This window comes from Macrobrachium rosenbergii, chromosome 17, assembly GCF_040412425.1.
Source record: "Macrobrachium rosenbergii isolate ZJJX-2024 chromosome 17, ASM4041242v1, whole genome shotgun sequence".
NCBI classification, from domain to species: Eukaryota; Metazoa; Arthropoda; class Malacostraca; order Decapoda; family Palaemonidae; genus Macrobrachium; species Macrobrachium rosenbergii.
Window position 1 is genome coordinate 316680 of NC_089757.1, and position 15338 is coordinate 332017.

Genomic DNA, 15338 nt, shown 5'->3' on the forward strand with positions numbered 1-15338 from the left:
ACTTATGAAAAATTGACAAAAAGCAACCATTCGTCGATGGTCAAGGCATAACTGCTAATATTAGGAAAAAGAAACCTGCCAACATGAACCACTCTATCTAAAAGAGATAAATTACTGACAGAAGCAGACATCTATACTGGAGAACAGTATTCCTGTAAAGGAAGGACAAATGACCTTCCACAGGTTCATTGATTTTAACACTTTTATAAATATATGAGACCTTATGAACAATACAGTTGCAACATTTATAAATATGTGAGGTCTTACGAACAATGCCTAACTTTTGTGCGGCATTTGCTGAAACTTTCATTAGATGTTTCTCAAAAGTAAGATGTGGGTCAAAAGTTACGCCTAGAATAGTTGAAGCTTCAGACTCATTCAGCAGAGCCTTATCCACCTGAAGAGGAGGATGGGGTGGAAAATCAGTACAAGATCTGCTAATCAATAGTGTTTTCACTTTACTGGAGTTCAGCCTTGTACTCCACCAACTATGCCATTCACTGATCTGGCCCAACTCCTTCCCTCTCCTTTGCTGATACACCCCTTCAGAAGAGGGGGCGGGTTGGGTATTGCAGGATGTCGGGATTATACATATTCTCTTTTGCATTGTCGGTGAAGTTTGCTGTTGCTGTAATGGTGCTGATGTCACCTGCTGCATCTGTTGTGCTGCAACGCTTATGACGTCACCTGCTGTTGCTGTAGCAGCTAGGAGCTCAATATTGTTGAGTCTTTAATAGTAGTCATACTTCCATGACTACTGCAACCTCCTCAGGGAAGAAGCTAGACCTGAGTTATAAGGGGAAACTTTGTTCTTCCATCACCTCCCCCCCCCACCCCATTGTAAAACTTTCATTCACTGCCTCTGCTCCCTTTCTCATTATAGGTGGAGGAATAGAAGGTACATGTAACACCTCTTGAAAAAAGTCCTTCAGGTTTATTGTGACCACTGTTCCTATTGGAAGGGAGATGGAGGCTCTTGGTGGTCACCTGCAGGGAATCATTTTACCTTCTTGCAAGGCAGGCGTGGGTCTCCTCATACCTGCCCACTCAGACAAGGCCTCTTCGTGTGTAATTCTGAAAGATCACATAGATGAATCTGTTGTTCTGGCCTTAGGACTGAAACTCACAACTGTTCGGGACTCCACCACCTCTTGTGTCTGAGGAGACGTGTTTGTGGGGGCGGGGAGGGGGGCGGTTAAATGTAACCCATTTGTTTGGTCTGATGGAGAGTTATATGGTATGACCTGAGCAGAATTGGAAGCACAGGAGGTTTTTCATGACCTTTAGTGTTCTAGCACCCTCCGTCTAAGAACGTATGGTCCTCTCTTGTGAGTGGACTTGTTTTCTGATGCCACTCTTAGTTTCTGGAGAGATATTGACCTACTTTTAGTGAAAGCTAGACACATAGTACAACCTCTACCTCATTAGCTTTCAGGCAGTGTGTGCCCCTGATGTCCAGTCTACGATCAACCTTTTAAGGGAGGCTAAGGATGTCAGGACAGCTTCTACCTCATTAGCTTTCAGGCACTTTATGCCCCTGACGTCCATTCTACAGTTGACCTTCACTCCTCGCCTTACGAAGAAAGTTAAAACAGCGTTAGATTCTTGCAGTACCTTGCGATCATTATTAGTAACTGGCATGGCATCGCGGAAGGAAACATAGGATTTTTTCCTACTGTCTATTCACCTTGTAGTAAGGGGCCGAGAATTGTGAGAGCCGGAGGTTACAGTTTACCTGGAGCACCCATCACTGTCAGTGAATAGGTCATGGTCCTTATTTCAGTGCAAGTGACAGTCATATCTGGTTGTTTATATGGGTGCTGCACCCACGGCAAGGGAACTTTTTAAAGTTTTGCTAGCCATCGGATAACTCCTTGAGTTGCATAACTTCCACTGATGCTTTGCTAGCCATCGAGTACTCCTTGGCTACAAAGCTCCCACTTAAGTAGAGGCGCTCCTGGCTTTACTGCCATGCTGCTACAGGTTAAGTTGAGCAACAACCAGAGGCAGTTCTCTACTGCAGGCTTTCTTAACTAACAAGGAGCTACACGCATTGTATCCAATGCTGGCAACTTATCTGGCATCTCAAATCATTACATGAATTAATGATTGGAAACAGACTTTGTCCATGAATACCCACCACCTGTCATTGTGGATTCAGCTAAGTAATTACTGGGTAAGTTACATATATAAAAATGATATTTTTATAATGAAATAAAGTTTTATTTATACTTACCCAGTAATTGCGGACAGAGCCCTCCCTCCTCCCTGCGTATGGACATAAGGCGTAAACGTAATGACGAGTATTTGCTGAGTAGTTCCTGATACTCTCGTTACTGGGCGAGAGATCTCCAGCTGGGGCAGGAATCTCTGCCGCAGCCAAATTCAAGCCATCCGCGAGGTATTGCACCTCTGAAGCATTAATATGTAAGAAATTGTTTAACAAAAAGGACTGCACTGAAGAAGAGATTAGGGGAATATTCTTAGAGCAGCATGTTACTTGTGCTAATTATACTGTACAAAGATCTATACAGATTGATCAAAGTCAGGTAGTGGTGTTGGTTACGCTGTTATCGTTGGCGATACAGCATACACAGTTAAATTACCTGACTCTGCATCAATGTATCAATGGTTACTGCTGAATTAACAGCTGTAGTCTCTGCCCTAGATTTAGTTTTTCAAAGTACAGGCAGTCCCTGGTTATCGGTGATCCGGTTTTACGGAGCTTATCTAGTGACGACGATAACCGAATTTTTGACACCGATTCCTGGTTATCGCCGCCGATCTCCAGTTATCGACACTGATCCATGGTTATCAGCAGCACTGGTCCCCGGTTATCGGCGCCGATAACCAATGCCCCAGGAATTTTAACCAAAGAGAAAGATATTTCCAGGGTAAATCCCTCTCTGATGTTATGGGAGATGAAGCAGGCATTTCTGCTATCATCTCTTTTTTAAAGTGTATAAAAATTTTTAATATTTAATTTTTTTCCTAATATATTTATTACATCACACAATTTTAATGACAAATATTTTATTATGTAGATATCACATCATTCATTAAACTTATATCTGTATTTATTGGTCACATCACTTCATTTTATTTAATAATCATTTCCTTCATTAATTCATAAATTAATTTACCTTAACAAAATTTATTTTCTCTTCATTACGGCGCTGAATGGCCTTCTTGGTCCCAGTGCCTGGGCTTTTGCCCTAAATATCATACATCCATCCAAGCCTTTCTTAAGGTAATGATGCAAACTAATTACTTCAAGCCCAGAAGTCTAGCAGTTGCAACTTCCCATATGTCCAATAAGCTAGAGGTGCGATATTCCATCCTCAGGTCTTCCAGACCAGGAAGGTATTCCTGGGTGGGTAGAGCCAACTAGTTGGTTCAGAGATTTGTTCAGACTCCCCCCTCCAATGGGTAAGTCTGCTATGTAAAGAACGAAGGTTAGTATTTGTGTAGGAACAATTAGCAAGTTTTTAAAGTGAATTTGTATTTTTCCTAGCGTACAAACCTGAAGTTCTTTACATTCATGTCCCAGTTCTTTACATTTATGTCCCACCTCAGCCACCTCTCATTCTGGTACCTGGTCTGAAAGACAAAGTGGGGTGCAGACCAACAAGCAGGCGGGGCCTCCCCCCCCCCACCGTTGGTAGTTAACTACTTTGTCTAGAACCAGCTAATTGATTCAGAGATTTGTTCAGACTCCCCCCTCCAATGGGTAAGTCTGCTATGTAAAGAACGAAGGTTAGTATTTGTGTAGGAACAATTATCAAGTTTTTAAAGTGAATTTGTATTTTTCCTAGCATACAAACCTGAAGTTCTTTACATTCATGTCCCAGTTCTTTACATCCATGTCCCACCTCACCCACCTCTCATTTTGGTGCCTGCGCTGAAAGACCAAGTGGAGTGCAGACCACCAAGTAGGCGGGGCCTACCCCCCTACCATTGGTAGTTGACCTCGTCTGGAAGTTAAACAACTGTTCCAGCTCATGTTTGCAAGCTAAATCCATATGCAAAGTGGCGTGCAGACCAACGAGTAGGCGGGGCCTTCCCCCTACCGTCGGTAGTTAATGACCTTGTCAGGAAATTAAACGGCTGTTACAGTTTGCGTTTGCAAGCCAAATCCCTGTGTAAAGAACTTCAGGTTTGCATTTTAGGAAAAATTACTTAAAAAAAAAAATTTGCTATATCAGAAAACAAGGAGAACATAATATAGAATGAAAGAAGAAGAACCCTTTCTTGAGGAGGAGGATCCAATAATGCTTCAGACCTGCCTGAACAATTCTCTGAATACCAACCTCAGATATTGTAAAATAAGTCAGTTTGCAAGAATAAGTTAAGTATTAAAAGGATCGTAGCTGGATCTGGAAAATAAGAGTCAAGTCATGTACAGTATTTGTAAATGATTACCAAGTAGAACATGTGAAGATGTTATGTTAGGGAATCTGTAGACTTTGAGCTAAGAAAAGAGGAACCTAGTGATGCCATTATAAGAAGAGATTAAAACTATTTTTTTAAACGTGTCTCGGGGAAATAATTTTATAGATTTTGATAATATTGATGACAGATTGGTAACAGTGCCAGATAACACAGATGAAAACGTGTTGAAGCTACGATAATTTGAAACCCTAAGATTTTCAACACAGAAAATGAATTTAAATTAATTTGTTTTTGAATAACATAAAAAATAATTTAATGAATGTAGATAAGTTATTAAAAGGATGTAAAAAACTCCCAGAATGTTTTGTTTTTAGCTGTTGAGAACATGATTTTAATTGTTTTGTTTTCTTTATTGTAATACAAAGCTTTTTGCACCTCTTTTTAAAAATTGTCAGTTGCAATCTGACGAAGGGAAATGGTCCCATTGAAAACTAAATAAATTTCTTTTCAAGTTTTGTGAGTTTCATTAAAACATATCTAGTGAGTTTATTGAAATAATACAAATTTTTTCTAACAAATTTATGCATTTCAATAATTAAAAGTTCATAAAAATCCCCAACTTCTCCACAATCTAGTGGACAAACAAAATTGAGTGGATAACTGGAAGCTCGCTTGAGCTGTTTGCAAGTGAGATGGTAGAAAACATACAGCCTACCAACCCAACCAGGTATAACTGTGAAATTCTTTTTTTGCTGTGTTGGTGAAGTTATGGGTAAATGAATGTTTGGTAATAGGGAAATAATTTTATGAAAATTCATGTACTCTTGGAAAGGAAAAGTTCTCATTATGTTTCCCTCATTTTTTCAACAGAGATTGGAGGGGTCTAGCTGTGCAAGCCGAAATTGATGAAGGTTGTATAAGCAGTGGTAAAATATCTGATACAGAATGTTTTTTCCAAAAATGGAGAGCAAAAGATGGAACCATTGGTGAGCTTCTAAAATTTTTGGAAGCTATGGATCGCTTTGATGTTATAGATGACTCGCTAGAAATGATTTGTAAGTAGCTGACATCTGTATATTTAGTATTATTGGGTTTTAATGCAAGGGACGTGATAAAAGTGTTTAGGTTCTTGTAATATAAATACATGTTTTTCCTATGGAAATAAAAACCATTGCTGTCTTGTAAGGGTATCCTTCAGTGCCAAGCTCTTTTTCTTGGGCCATCAAAAATGCAGATGTGCTATGCTGTCTGCTAGGCTGTCTGTTGAACTCAAGTATTTACTTTTTATTGTTGTTTTTTTTTTTCTTTTTACAGTAATGGAGAAAAAACAAGGTCAAAGGCATTGTAAGGGGCAGGAGCATTTGTGTGGGCAGTTCATGGCCCTGTGGGTCTGATCCACGGTATTTGTAGTTTTTTACCAGTAAGTTGTGAGCTTGCTTCTCTCCTGGTAAGGAGTGCACTGGTTAGTCTTCTTACAGTGGGAGAAGTATACAAGGGAGAAGATGAATAAGTAGCATTTGCCAGTCTCCCGAGGAGGGCTCCCCTGGTGACTCTGTCAAACCCACCAGCTCTTTTCTTCCTACCCATGCTGTACTGCTTCCCCTACCTCCTTTGTGTACCACTCCCTCTGGTCAGGGGTGGGGGACATGTGGAAAAGGTAAGGTATCTACCAACTGTTCTCTTCAGATAATGAGTCGGGTACCTTGCCCAGGGTCTCCTCTTGTTGAACCTTGACCTGTGTACCCCACTTGCCTCTGACAACTTGTGTTGTTTCTTGCTATGGTGCAGGTATCCTGTCATTGATTGATTATCCGTGAAAGATGAAGCCTTTGTTGAACATCCTAGGAATTCCCTCTTTTATAGTGTTTTTTGATCATTTAGCTTTGGCTAAGAAGGAGGGTTCTCTTGCTGCTCCTATTGGTGCTGCTTCTTCGGCTGCTGAGGAGATTGACTCTCCAGTAGCGGTATGTATCCCATTAGAGCTACCCGTGTTTTTCTCCATCTGGAGTAGTGGTAATGCCTCTTGCCTTGACCAGTCTTGCAGAGTTTGAGGTGAGCAAGACATGAGCTAGGAAGGGGAAGACATGCAAGCTTTGTTTCTTCATCCCCCCTTCGATGCGGGACCACCTTGACGTGATGAGGGGCTCTTGAACCTCGGAAATCTGTTCCCAGGTTTGAGTCCAAGAGTCTTATATATATGATTATATATTTCTTTGGATTAATTTTTGTGGAATTTTCCTCTTTTGGAAAAATTTATTGGACCTGATAAATAGGAAAAGATATCCTTGCTAGGATTGGGTTTATATCTGAAGCTTAATAGTAGGAACTGTTGTAGGACCATCAGCTACCTAATAATGTAAGGACCTGAGAGATGGCAGATTGATATCTCAAAGGCAGAACTACTCTTTAGGGCTGGACCACGGATTCCAGGGGGTTCTGGTTCTGGGTACAGGCATCCTAGCCAGTTTGCCCACAATATGGTCAGGGTGGTGATGATAGTATTCTCGTAATACCTTCGGTCCTAGCAAGCAGGTTTGGCTTGCACTTGGGCCACTCTAATCATGTTGTGCCATCCCATGCGGTAGGGTAGGGACACGAACATTTGGGAGTCAGCTCTCACGTGTGCCATTGGTGGAAGAAAAAACTTCATGAAAGGCAAATGATGTCTTTTTAAAATTTTCAGGTTTAATTTTTCTTATTTTTTTACCACAAATCTTTATGACAAATACAAATAAAGATTTGAGTACCCCTGGGTCCTTTGATGGTACTGTCTCGGCACGTTAACGACTGCTGGAACCTCCTCCTCTGACAACCTCTGCTTTGAAAAATCCAAGAAACACTCTAGTTTAATTACACTGGAACCCTATGCTCCAGTTCAGAGCAAACCTTATAACCCACCGAAAAAAATTAAATACCGTCTTGACCCAACCGTGACTCACCTTGACTCCCTCTTTGGGAGTGGAAGTTGGTCAAGGTTTCTAACCTTAGAAACTGACCAAAAAATATCAGCTCCCAAGTTAGAAAATTATTTATTGACCAGACATTCTACGACTGAAATGGCATTTAGACATAAAAGACAAGACATGGCTTATAGAAGCCACAACAAAAGGTTATTTTTCAATAAAAAATATTGATAGCATAAATATAAAAATAAAAAAAAAATGATACTATGAACAATATTCAAGGTACCATTGTTCTTCCTGAGAATAATAATGAGCCAGTCGAAAAGAATATGCTATTAGATTCACTTAAAAAGAGGTACCTAAAATACAGGATTGTGAACTACAGGCAGTCTCTGGTTTACGACGGGGGTTCTGTTCTGACGCTGCGCCGTAAGCTGAAAATCGTCGTAAACTGCAAAAATCGTCGAAAATCGGGACTTATGTAGGCATGAGCTAGGTCTGAGAAACACCATGCAGCTGAAAAGCTCAAAGGAGAATCCTTCTTTTGAGATCTTAAAACAGTGTAACTCAAGTCTTTTTGGATCTAGATCTTCAGTACCATTTCAAATCAGACAGCTGGGTGAATTGGGGGATGAAAGCATAAAAATGCGGAAGATCCTACAGGTTAAACATCCTGCTATCCCTCCATGGTTTATTCCAGCAATAGAAGTCTGCATTAAAGAGACAAAGAAGAAAGATCATCCAGAATAAGAAGTCAGGAACAAATTTTTGGAGCATGATGAGAGGGATATAAATGACAGGAAAATCTGTACTAACGGAACAAAATCTGAAGATGGAGTAGGATGTACATTGGTGTGTGAGGGGGAGTCATATATAAAAAAAGTTATCAGCCTCCTCATCTATAATCACTGCTGAAGCAACAGCCATAGTTGATGCTTTAAATCTTGCATGTGATACGAAATTTAAATCCACAGTAATATATAAGTAAGTATACCTCAGTTTAACCAGACCACTGAGCTGATTAACAGCTCTCCTAGGGCTGGCCCAAATGATTAGACTTATTTTACGTGGCTAAGAACCAATTGGTTACCTAGCAATGGGACCTGCAGCTTATTGTGGAATCCGAACCACATTACACCGAGAAATGAATTTATATCACCAGAAATAAATTTCTCTAATTCTTCATTGACCAGCCGGAGAATCGAACACGGGCCTAGGAGAGTGCTAGCCGAGTACGATATTGACCCATCCAATGAGGAACTACAGTAAAATATAGTGACTCAAGGAGTGTTGGTTGTAGAAGCCCTAAAGAAGTTAAACCCTACCCATCTCTTAATTCAAAAGACTCAGGAATGGCTTTTTTATCTTTCTGTTTGCCACAAATCAGTAAAGTTTTGTTGGATTCCTGGTCACACTGGTCTAGAAGAGAACAAACTGGCCGATAATAAAGCAAAGGATGCTGCAAGATGTGATTTCTTAACTAATAAGGTGTCACATTTGGATATTCGTCCAGTTATCAGACGATACATTCGTACAAAATGGCAGCAGAGATGGACTTCCCCCATTTTATCCACGAATAGGAAGTACAGAAACATTAGAAAAAGTATCGACTTTTGGAGTTCGAGTTTTAATCGTAACAGAAGATCTGAGATCATCCTAACACGGCTGAGGATTGGCCATACCTGCTTCACTCGTAGCTATATTTTAGAGGGAGTCACTGCCCCAGTTTGTGCTCACTGTGGTGGTCAGCTATCTGTTGAACACATGCTGGTGCACTGTCCTAAATTTAATTGCCTTAGGGCAAAGTACTTACTAACTGGGAAGACTATTTTATCTGAAAGAATCTGGTTATTTTCATGAGATTTGATTTTAGTATATTTAATAAAAGATTTAGTCATATTTATTTCATTTACTCAGTATATATATTTTGAATATAAAAGTTTAATATATATGTATTTTTTGTTGGTTCTATCTAATGTCATTCTTCATTTTTTACGTTCATATTTTAACACTGAATTTTACTAGTATGTCGTCATTCACCTATTCATTGTCAATCGTATCATTAATTTATATTTTGTTCATGAGACTTACCTACCAGATATATATATAGCTGTATTCTCCGAAGTCCAGCTATATATATATCTGCCAGGTAAGTATGAACAAACTTTATTTTATCATTAAAATATCATATTTCACCTTCATTATGATGCTGAATAATCCTGATGGGTTCTGGCACTTGGTCTTCAAGACTTAAATTTCATAATCAATCAATCAAGCAATCGTAAGCATGTCTTTTTATCCTTTAAAACCTTTCACTAGAGAAGGTTGTCATGCAGCTCAGGGGAGATGTAACTGTTGCTGACTCATATTATTTGCGAAATGTTCAAATTTAGCATGGGGCGTAAAGCCCTTAGTCCTATCGTTGCAGTGGGAATGCTATATCCTGAACCAAATATGTTAGTAACCTTGGTTTCCATCTTATCATTAGTTGTCAGGAAATCAAGCTATTGAATTTTGGGAGCATTGGCGTATAAGAGTTCACCTTCATAAAAGAAGGTGGTAGTTGTCTTTAGTTTTGGACTGTTGGTCATCAGCTTTCGACTCAGGCACAGGAGTCACTAGTACTCTACGAGTTAGTCATTTTTTCCCTGTAACGATCCTCGGACAAGTCTCGCTATGAGGGCCTGACACCCTATTGTGGTTCCAACATCTGGCGACAGCACTTGTCAGGAAGGATCACACAACAAGCGGGCATGTTTAGATGCTTTTTTCCCCCTCATTAAAAACCTTTTGGTTTGCTTGGCTGAAAGTTCTCTCTCTGGCTGCACTAACCCACCATCTTTATTTAATGTGGTAGTCAACTGACTGTAACGTAGGTAAGATTCATTCCAAATAATGAAAATTTTCTTGATAAAATTAATTATTTGGATACTTAACTACTGTTAAAGTGGAAACCCACCCAGCCTCCCCTCCTCTTAGTAGGTGGTCATGAAGAATTCTGACAAGAACATAAACATTCCGACGCCACCGAGTGGGAAACAGGCGATTGCAGACAGTCGTAGTGGATTAGCCAAGTGTTATTTTGTTTTATTTTATATGCTGGTCGTACCTAATGGCGCAAAGACATAATTAGTTAGCTTTAACAGTAGGTAAATAACAAAATAATTGATTTTAACAAGAAAATGTTCATAATTTTCCTTATGGGATAATTGCTAATTATCCTGCCATCTGCCTTTTAATATTTTGCTATAGCGGAAGTTATTCAGAAGAAAAAAAAACTAGTTTGTAATGTTTTATTATGCATAGAATACTCTCATTTTCTCCCTTACATACAACTTATACAGTACTTCTTTCTGTTTGTATTTTGACACAAGGGCATTTCCATTGATATGCAAGTTCCTGTGACCCTTACATTATCTTAATGTAATTTGTACTTTATTATAAACATGGAAGAAAGAATGTGATTTTAACTGTTGGGAAATAAATGTAGCTAGATAAAACATAGATGTTAATACAAATTTTTTTTGTTATATGGAGGTGCCATTAATGCTAAGTTGTTAATACCATATTGTTTGGAGTACATATTGAAGGAAGAATTGTGATTTAAATTGTTGGTAAATAAATGTAACTAGATAAAACTACATGTTGTTACAAAATAATTGTTATTAGGAGGTACCATTAGTGTCAGCTTGTTAATACAATATTGTTTGGGATACAGTTTGGAAGTGGAATTCTGTATTGAAATAAGAGAAAATTATAGTGTTTCAGGTTGGAAAAACAGATCTGGAGAACATTCTACAATCTTTGGACAAAATTTTATCCAAATTTTCATCATTTTTAGTATATCCAGTATTTGGAAATTTAAGAAATTGCAATATATAAAGATCTAACAAATATAATTAAGAACAAACCCTTTGAGCCAGCTTTGAGAATTGAAAGTGGTAATTCAAACATCCTGTTAAACTATTTCGTTGTAACTAATATTTCATAGGTTTCTGGGTTTCAGTTTGATTGATATCTCCACCAGGCGAGCTTTAATGTATTACATATTACTATTTGCTATGAGCATAACATAGAAAAAGGATGATAACATATCCTTCTCTATGATATATATGTAAGAACACTTGTTTGCTGATATACTATAAGAGTCATAGATTTTCAGATGGTGATTATGACAAATGCCAAAGTGAAGTTGGAGGACTGAGGACACTTTCACCACCACCAATCGATCAGGTCTCATTATATGACCAGAGTATTTTAACTGTAGGTAAGAAAACATTTCTTGTCAGTGAGTAATCATAGTGTGTCTTCATATAACTAACATATTTCTTATTTTACTTTACACCTTGTAGTTGTTGTAAGCTCCATTATTTTAAATGTATGTAATATTAATCTTAATTTTTGTTTATCTAGTTCAAAGGACATATAAATTTCATTGACGATCAGCGAGTTGAATGTTTAGAGTATTTTGTATATTCATTACTTTTCTGGTTACAACCAGTGACAAATGGGCCATTTTTAGGAAGAGTTTTACAAAAACTATTTGTGCCTTATACGAAATATTAAAAGTGTTGATTTCTGATTATTACTTACCACTCAACCTGCAGCTGCTGTTTGACTTCTTTTCACTCCCTGTCTTTATGTTCTTTCTGCAAAACAGTACAGCGAATTACAACCAAAGAAATATCAGTCATCATTTTATATAAGTAACTTACCAAGCAATTACTTAGCTAACGATTATGCTTTGAACGACATCCTAAATTCAGAATTCGCAGTGATGCGTCAGTTGCAAAGTGGTGGGCGACAGGCCCCGCCCAGTGCAACGGGAGTGTAGGAGCGACTTACTGCCAGCAGTGTCATTCTATTTTATGCCGCGCTGCCGACAGCACATCACTCTCAGCAATCCTGCCTAATTCGCCAGTTCATGCTTGCTTGCTGAATTTGGGAAATATTCACTTTTATGTGTCAAACTGTTGCCTTTTTTTTATGTCATTTGTATTAGATTCTTTCTTTTGTAACTATGTCGGATTCTAGCACTTCCAGTTGTCATCATTGTAGCGAGGGCTGTAAGACTAGACTTACTAAGATTTGTTAAGATGCACATTCCATTTGCACTAAGTGTAAGGGGCATGAGTGTTCGAGAGAGAATACGTGTTCAGACTGGGATGAATGTAAATGGAAGGTGCTCAAATCTCATCTGAATAGACTTGGGAAAAATAGGATCAGAAAGGTGGCCGCTCGAGCCAAAAGTAGGGCCTCTGTGAATAGAGATTCTTCCCCTAAACCTAAGACTGATTCTAGCCTAGCTCTTCCTTCTACTCATGGACATTCTCTCGTATTCTCAGTCCTCCCTCTATTCCTCCACATACTGCCGTGCCTAGCACTGGTGCTGCTGACCCCGATGCCATAGCCAGTCTGGAGTCCAGAATTGAGTCCAGATTCAACAAGAAAATTAGTCTGGTAGTGAGTTCAGTGTTGGAGATAGGGGCATCCCTATGTGTCCTTATGGGAAAAGTGTTCTGTGACAAAGTTAGTGATAAACTGTCAAGTGAAGTGTCAGTGGAGGAGGTGGCTTCCCATCCCTTTGATGCTCCTAGACAAAGGTCACTGTCCCGCTCCCTTGTACCTGGGAGAAAGCATACCAGAGGTCCAAGGGAGGCTGGTGGGGTTTGCCCAGTGGTTGCTGCCCCCTCAGTCAAGCCTGTTGCCAGATCCCAGGCTTTGACCGACTGCCGCTGGAAAGGCATGTCACTAGGTGTGCACCGCTTGTCTTCAAGCTTGGACTCAGACTCTGACCATGGGCATCGTAGACGCTTTTTGGATTCATCCCGTCCACTGAAAAGGCACATGGATAACTTGGCTCTTGCTTTCCCGTTGCCGATCTTGCAGCTTTGGCGTGGATCCTTGTTTTTGCCTCTGTTCAGCTTCCTGCACACCCATGGGATTCTCCTATTTCGATCTCTCCCAAGGATGCCAAACTCCTGAAACATCGGTCTAAGTGTCTGTCCTCCGAGACCCTGTCTCATTCTGAAGTGCCCACTCCCAAGAGCCCAGTTCTGGCTCCTGTGCTCCCAGCTTCTGCTGATGTGCACCCAGCTTTTGCTTCCACATGCTCAGCTCCCGCTCCCGCTCGCCCAGCACCTGCTCCCATGTGCCCAGCACCTGCTTCTGTGCGGCCAGCTGTGGACTCCAAGCTCCTGGTGCCACCATCCAGACACCCGATTCCTTCCCATCAACTGTCTTCTCACAACTGACAAGTCTCCGTCTTGGAGCCAGACAACCCCTCGTTGGCACCCATCAAGGAACAACTCTCAGAAATCTTGAGCTTCATCAGGAAAGTGCCCTCTTCTAAACCTTCTCAAGATTTGTCCCTGTCTCTTTGGAAGATGAAGAGGAGGTCGAACAAGATGCTCCTCCTCCCCCCTCAGCTTATGCGTCTCTTCAGCGGTTCCTCCTGGCGAGTTTTCCTTCCTTCTTTGCCCCAGCTGCTCTGTCATATGTTTCTTCCTTCTTTATGAGAGGCCTTCTGGAAGAACACTCTCGTCTTCCCAAGATGGTGCTTTATTCCTCCTCTAAGAAAGCCATGAAGAATATTGAAGACTGGCTCTCAATGAAGAGAGAGCAGGGCAGAGTGACTTTTGCCCAACCTCACTCTCATCTGATCTAGAGGAAATATTAGGCGTATGTCACCGGGGAAGCTCTCTCTCTCTGGGAGTCGCTGCCTCCTCCCAAGGGGACTTTTCCTGCCATGTCAACTCTTTCCGTTGGTCAGCCTTCGCTTCAGCTAAAGTTTTCTTCTCTTCATTGGAACTGGACCATCTTGTTAAGAACCTCTTCAAGGTTTTTGAAGTTCTTAGTTTTTTGGATTGGACCGTTGGAGCCCTTGCAAAGACGATAGAAGACTTTAAGGGCTTGGATGAACTCTTCACTGCAGATGTGTTCAGTGTTTTTTCGTGTACCGACAGAGCCAACAGGGACCGCTCCTCAGAACTTGCGGCTCTTTACGCCTTTGGAGTTCTTAAGAAGAGAGAACTTTGGTTCTCCTTCACCACCAGAGGAGTCTTGCCTACACAGAGATCCACGTTGTTATTTTCTCCATTGGATTCTTCTCACCTCTTCCCCCAGTCGATCATGGAAGAGATCGCTTCACACCATCAGAAGAAATCCACCCAAGACCTGCTTGCACAGTTGTCTAAATCCCCTACGAGTTCCTCGTCTTTGTTGTTCATCCCCAAGATGATCTCTCCGCTACAGCAGCATCCCTTTCGTGGGAATAATCCCAAATTGCAAGTTAGACCTCGCTTCAATCTCCAGTTCCAATCAAGATCTTTTAAGAACTCTTCCTCCAAGCTGCCGCCCAAGAAGTGAACCCAAAGTCCTTCATGCCCCATTAGAAGCCAGATTTCTATTTTTCTGGGAGAATGGGGGCACAGGAGGGCAGAACAATAGATTGCCAAGGTGCTAAAGGAGGGCTACTGCATCCTGTTCTCAAGAGAACCCTCCTTTAGTGTCCTCTCCCATCTCCTTGACAGCCTACTCAAGAGACTCAGAGAAACATTTGGCCCTTTCGAAGGAGGTATCGTCTCTCCTTTTAAAATCAGTTATAGAAGAAGTCAAGGACATTCACTCCCAGGGTTTCTACATTCATCCGTTTGTAGTTCCCCAAGCGTCAGGGCGTTGGAGACCGGTCCTGGATGGAAGCACCTCAATCTCATCTGTCAGGAAAGTTAAGTATACCTTAGTTTTACCAGACCACTGAGCTGATTAACAGCTCTCCTAGGGCCGGCCCGAAGGATTAGACTTATTTTACGTGGCCAAGAACCAATTGGTTACCTAGCAATGGGACCTACAGCTTATTGTGGAATCCGAACCACATTATAGCGAGAAATGAATTTCTATCACGAGAAATAAATTCCTCTAATTCTTCATTAGCTGGCCGGAGACTCGAACTCGGGCCTAGCGAGTGCTAGGCGACAACACTACCGACTCGAAGACAAAGTTGAAGATGGAGATGAACCAGTCAGTCATGGCCTCCATTCACCC

The 15338-nt window shown here is 40.7% G+C and overlaps 1 protein-coding gene across 1 annotated transcript in view; it reads left to right on the top strand.

The window, feature by feature from the left end:
* Window positions 1-15338, top strand: part of Myd88 (myeloid differentiation primary response protein MyD88) — a 61130-nt gene that overhangs the window by 5261 nt on the left and 40531 nt on the right. The window contains exons 3-4 of the mRNA XM_067119354.1: window positions 5263-5447; window positions 11458-11562. Coding sequence (XP_066975455.1) covers window positions 5263-5447; window positions 11458-11562 — 290 coding nt within the window. The remainder of the gene's footprint in view (window positions 1-5262; window positions 5448-11457; window positions 11563-15338) is intronic.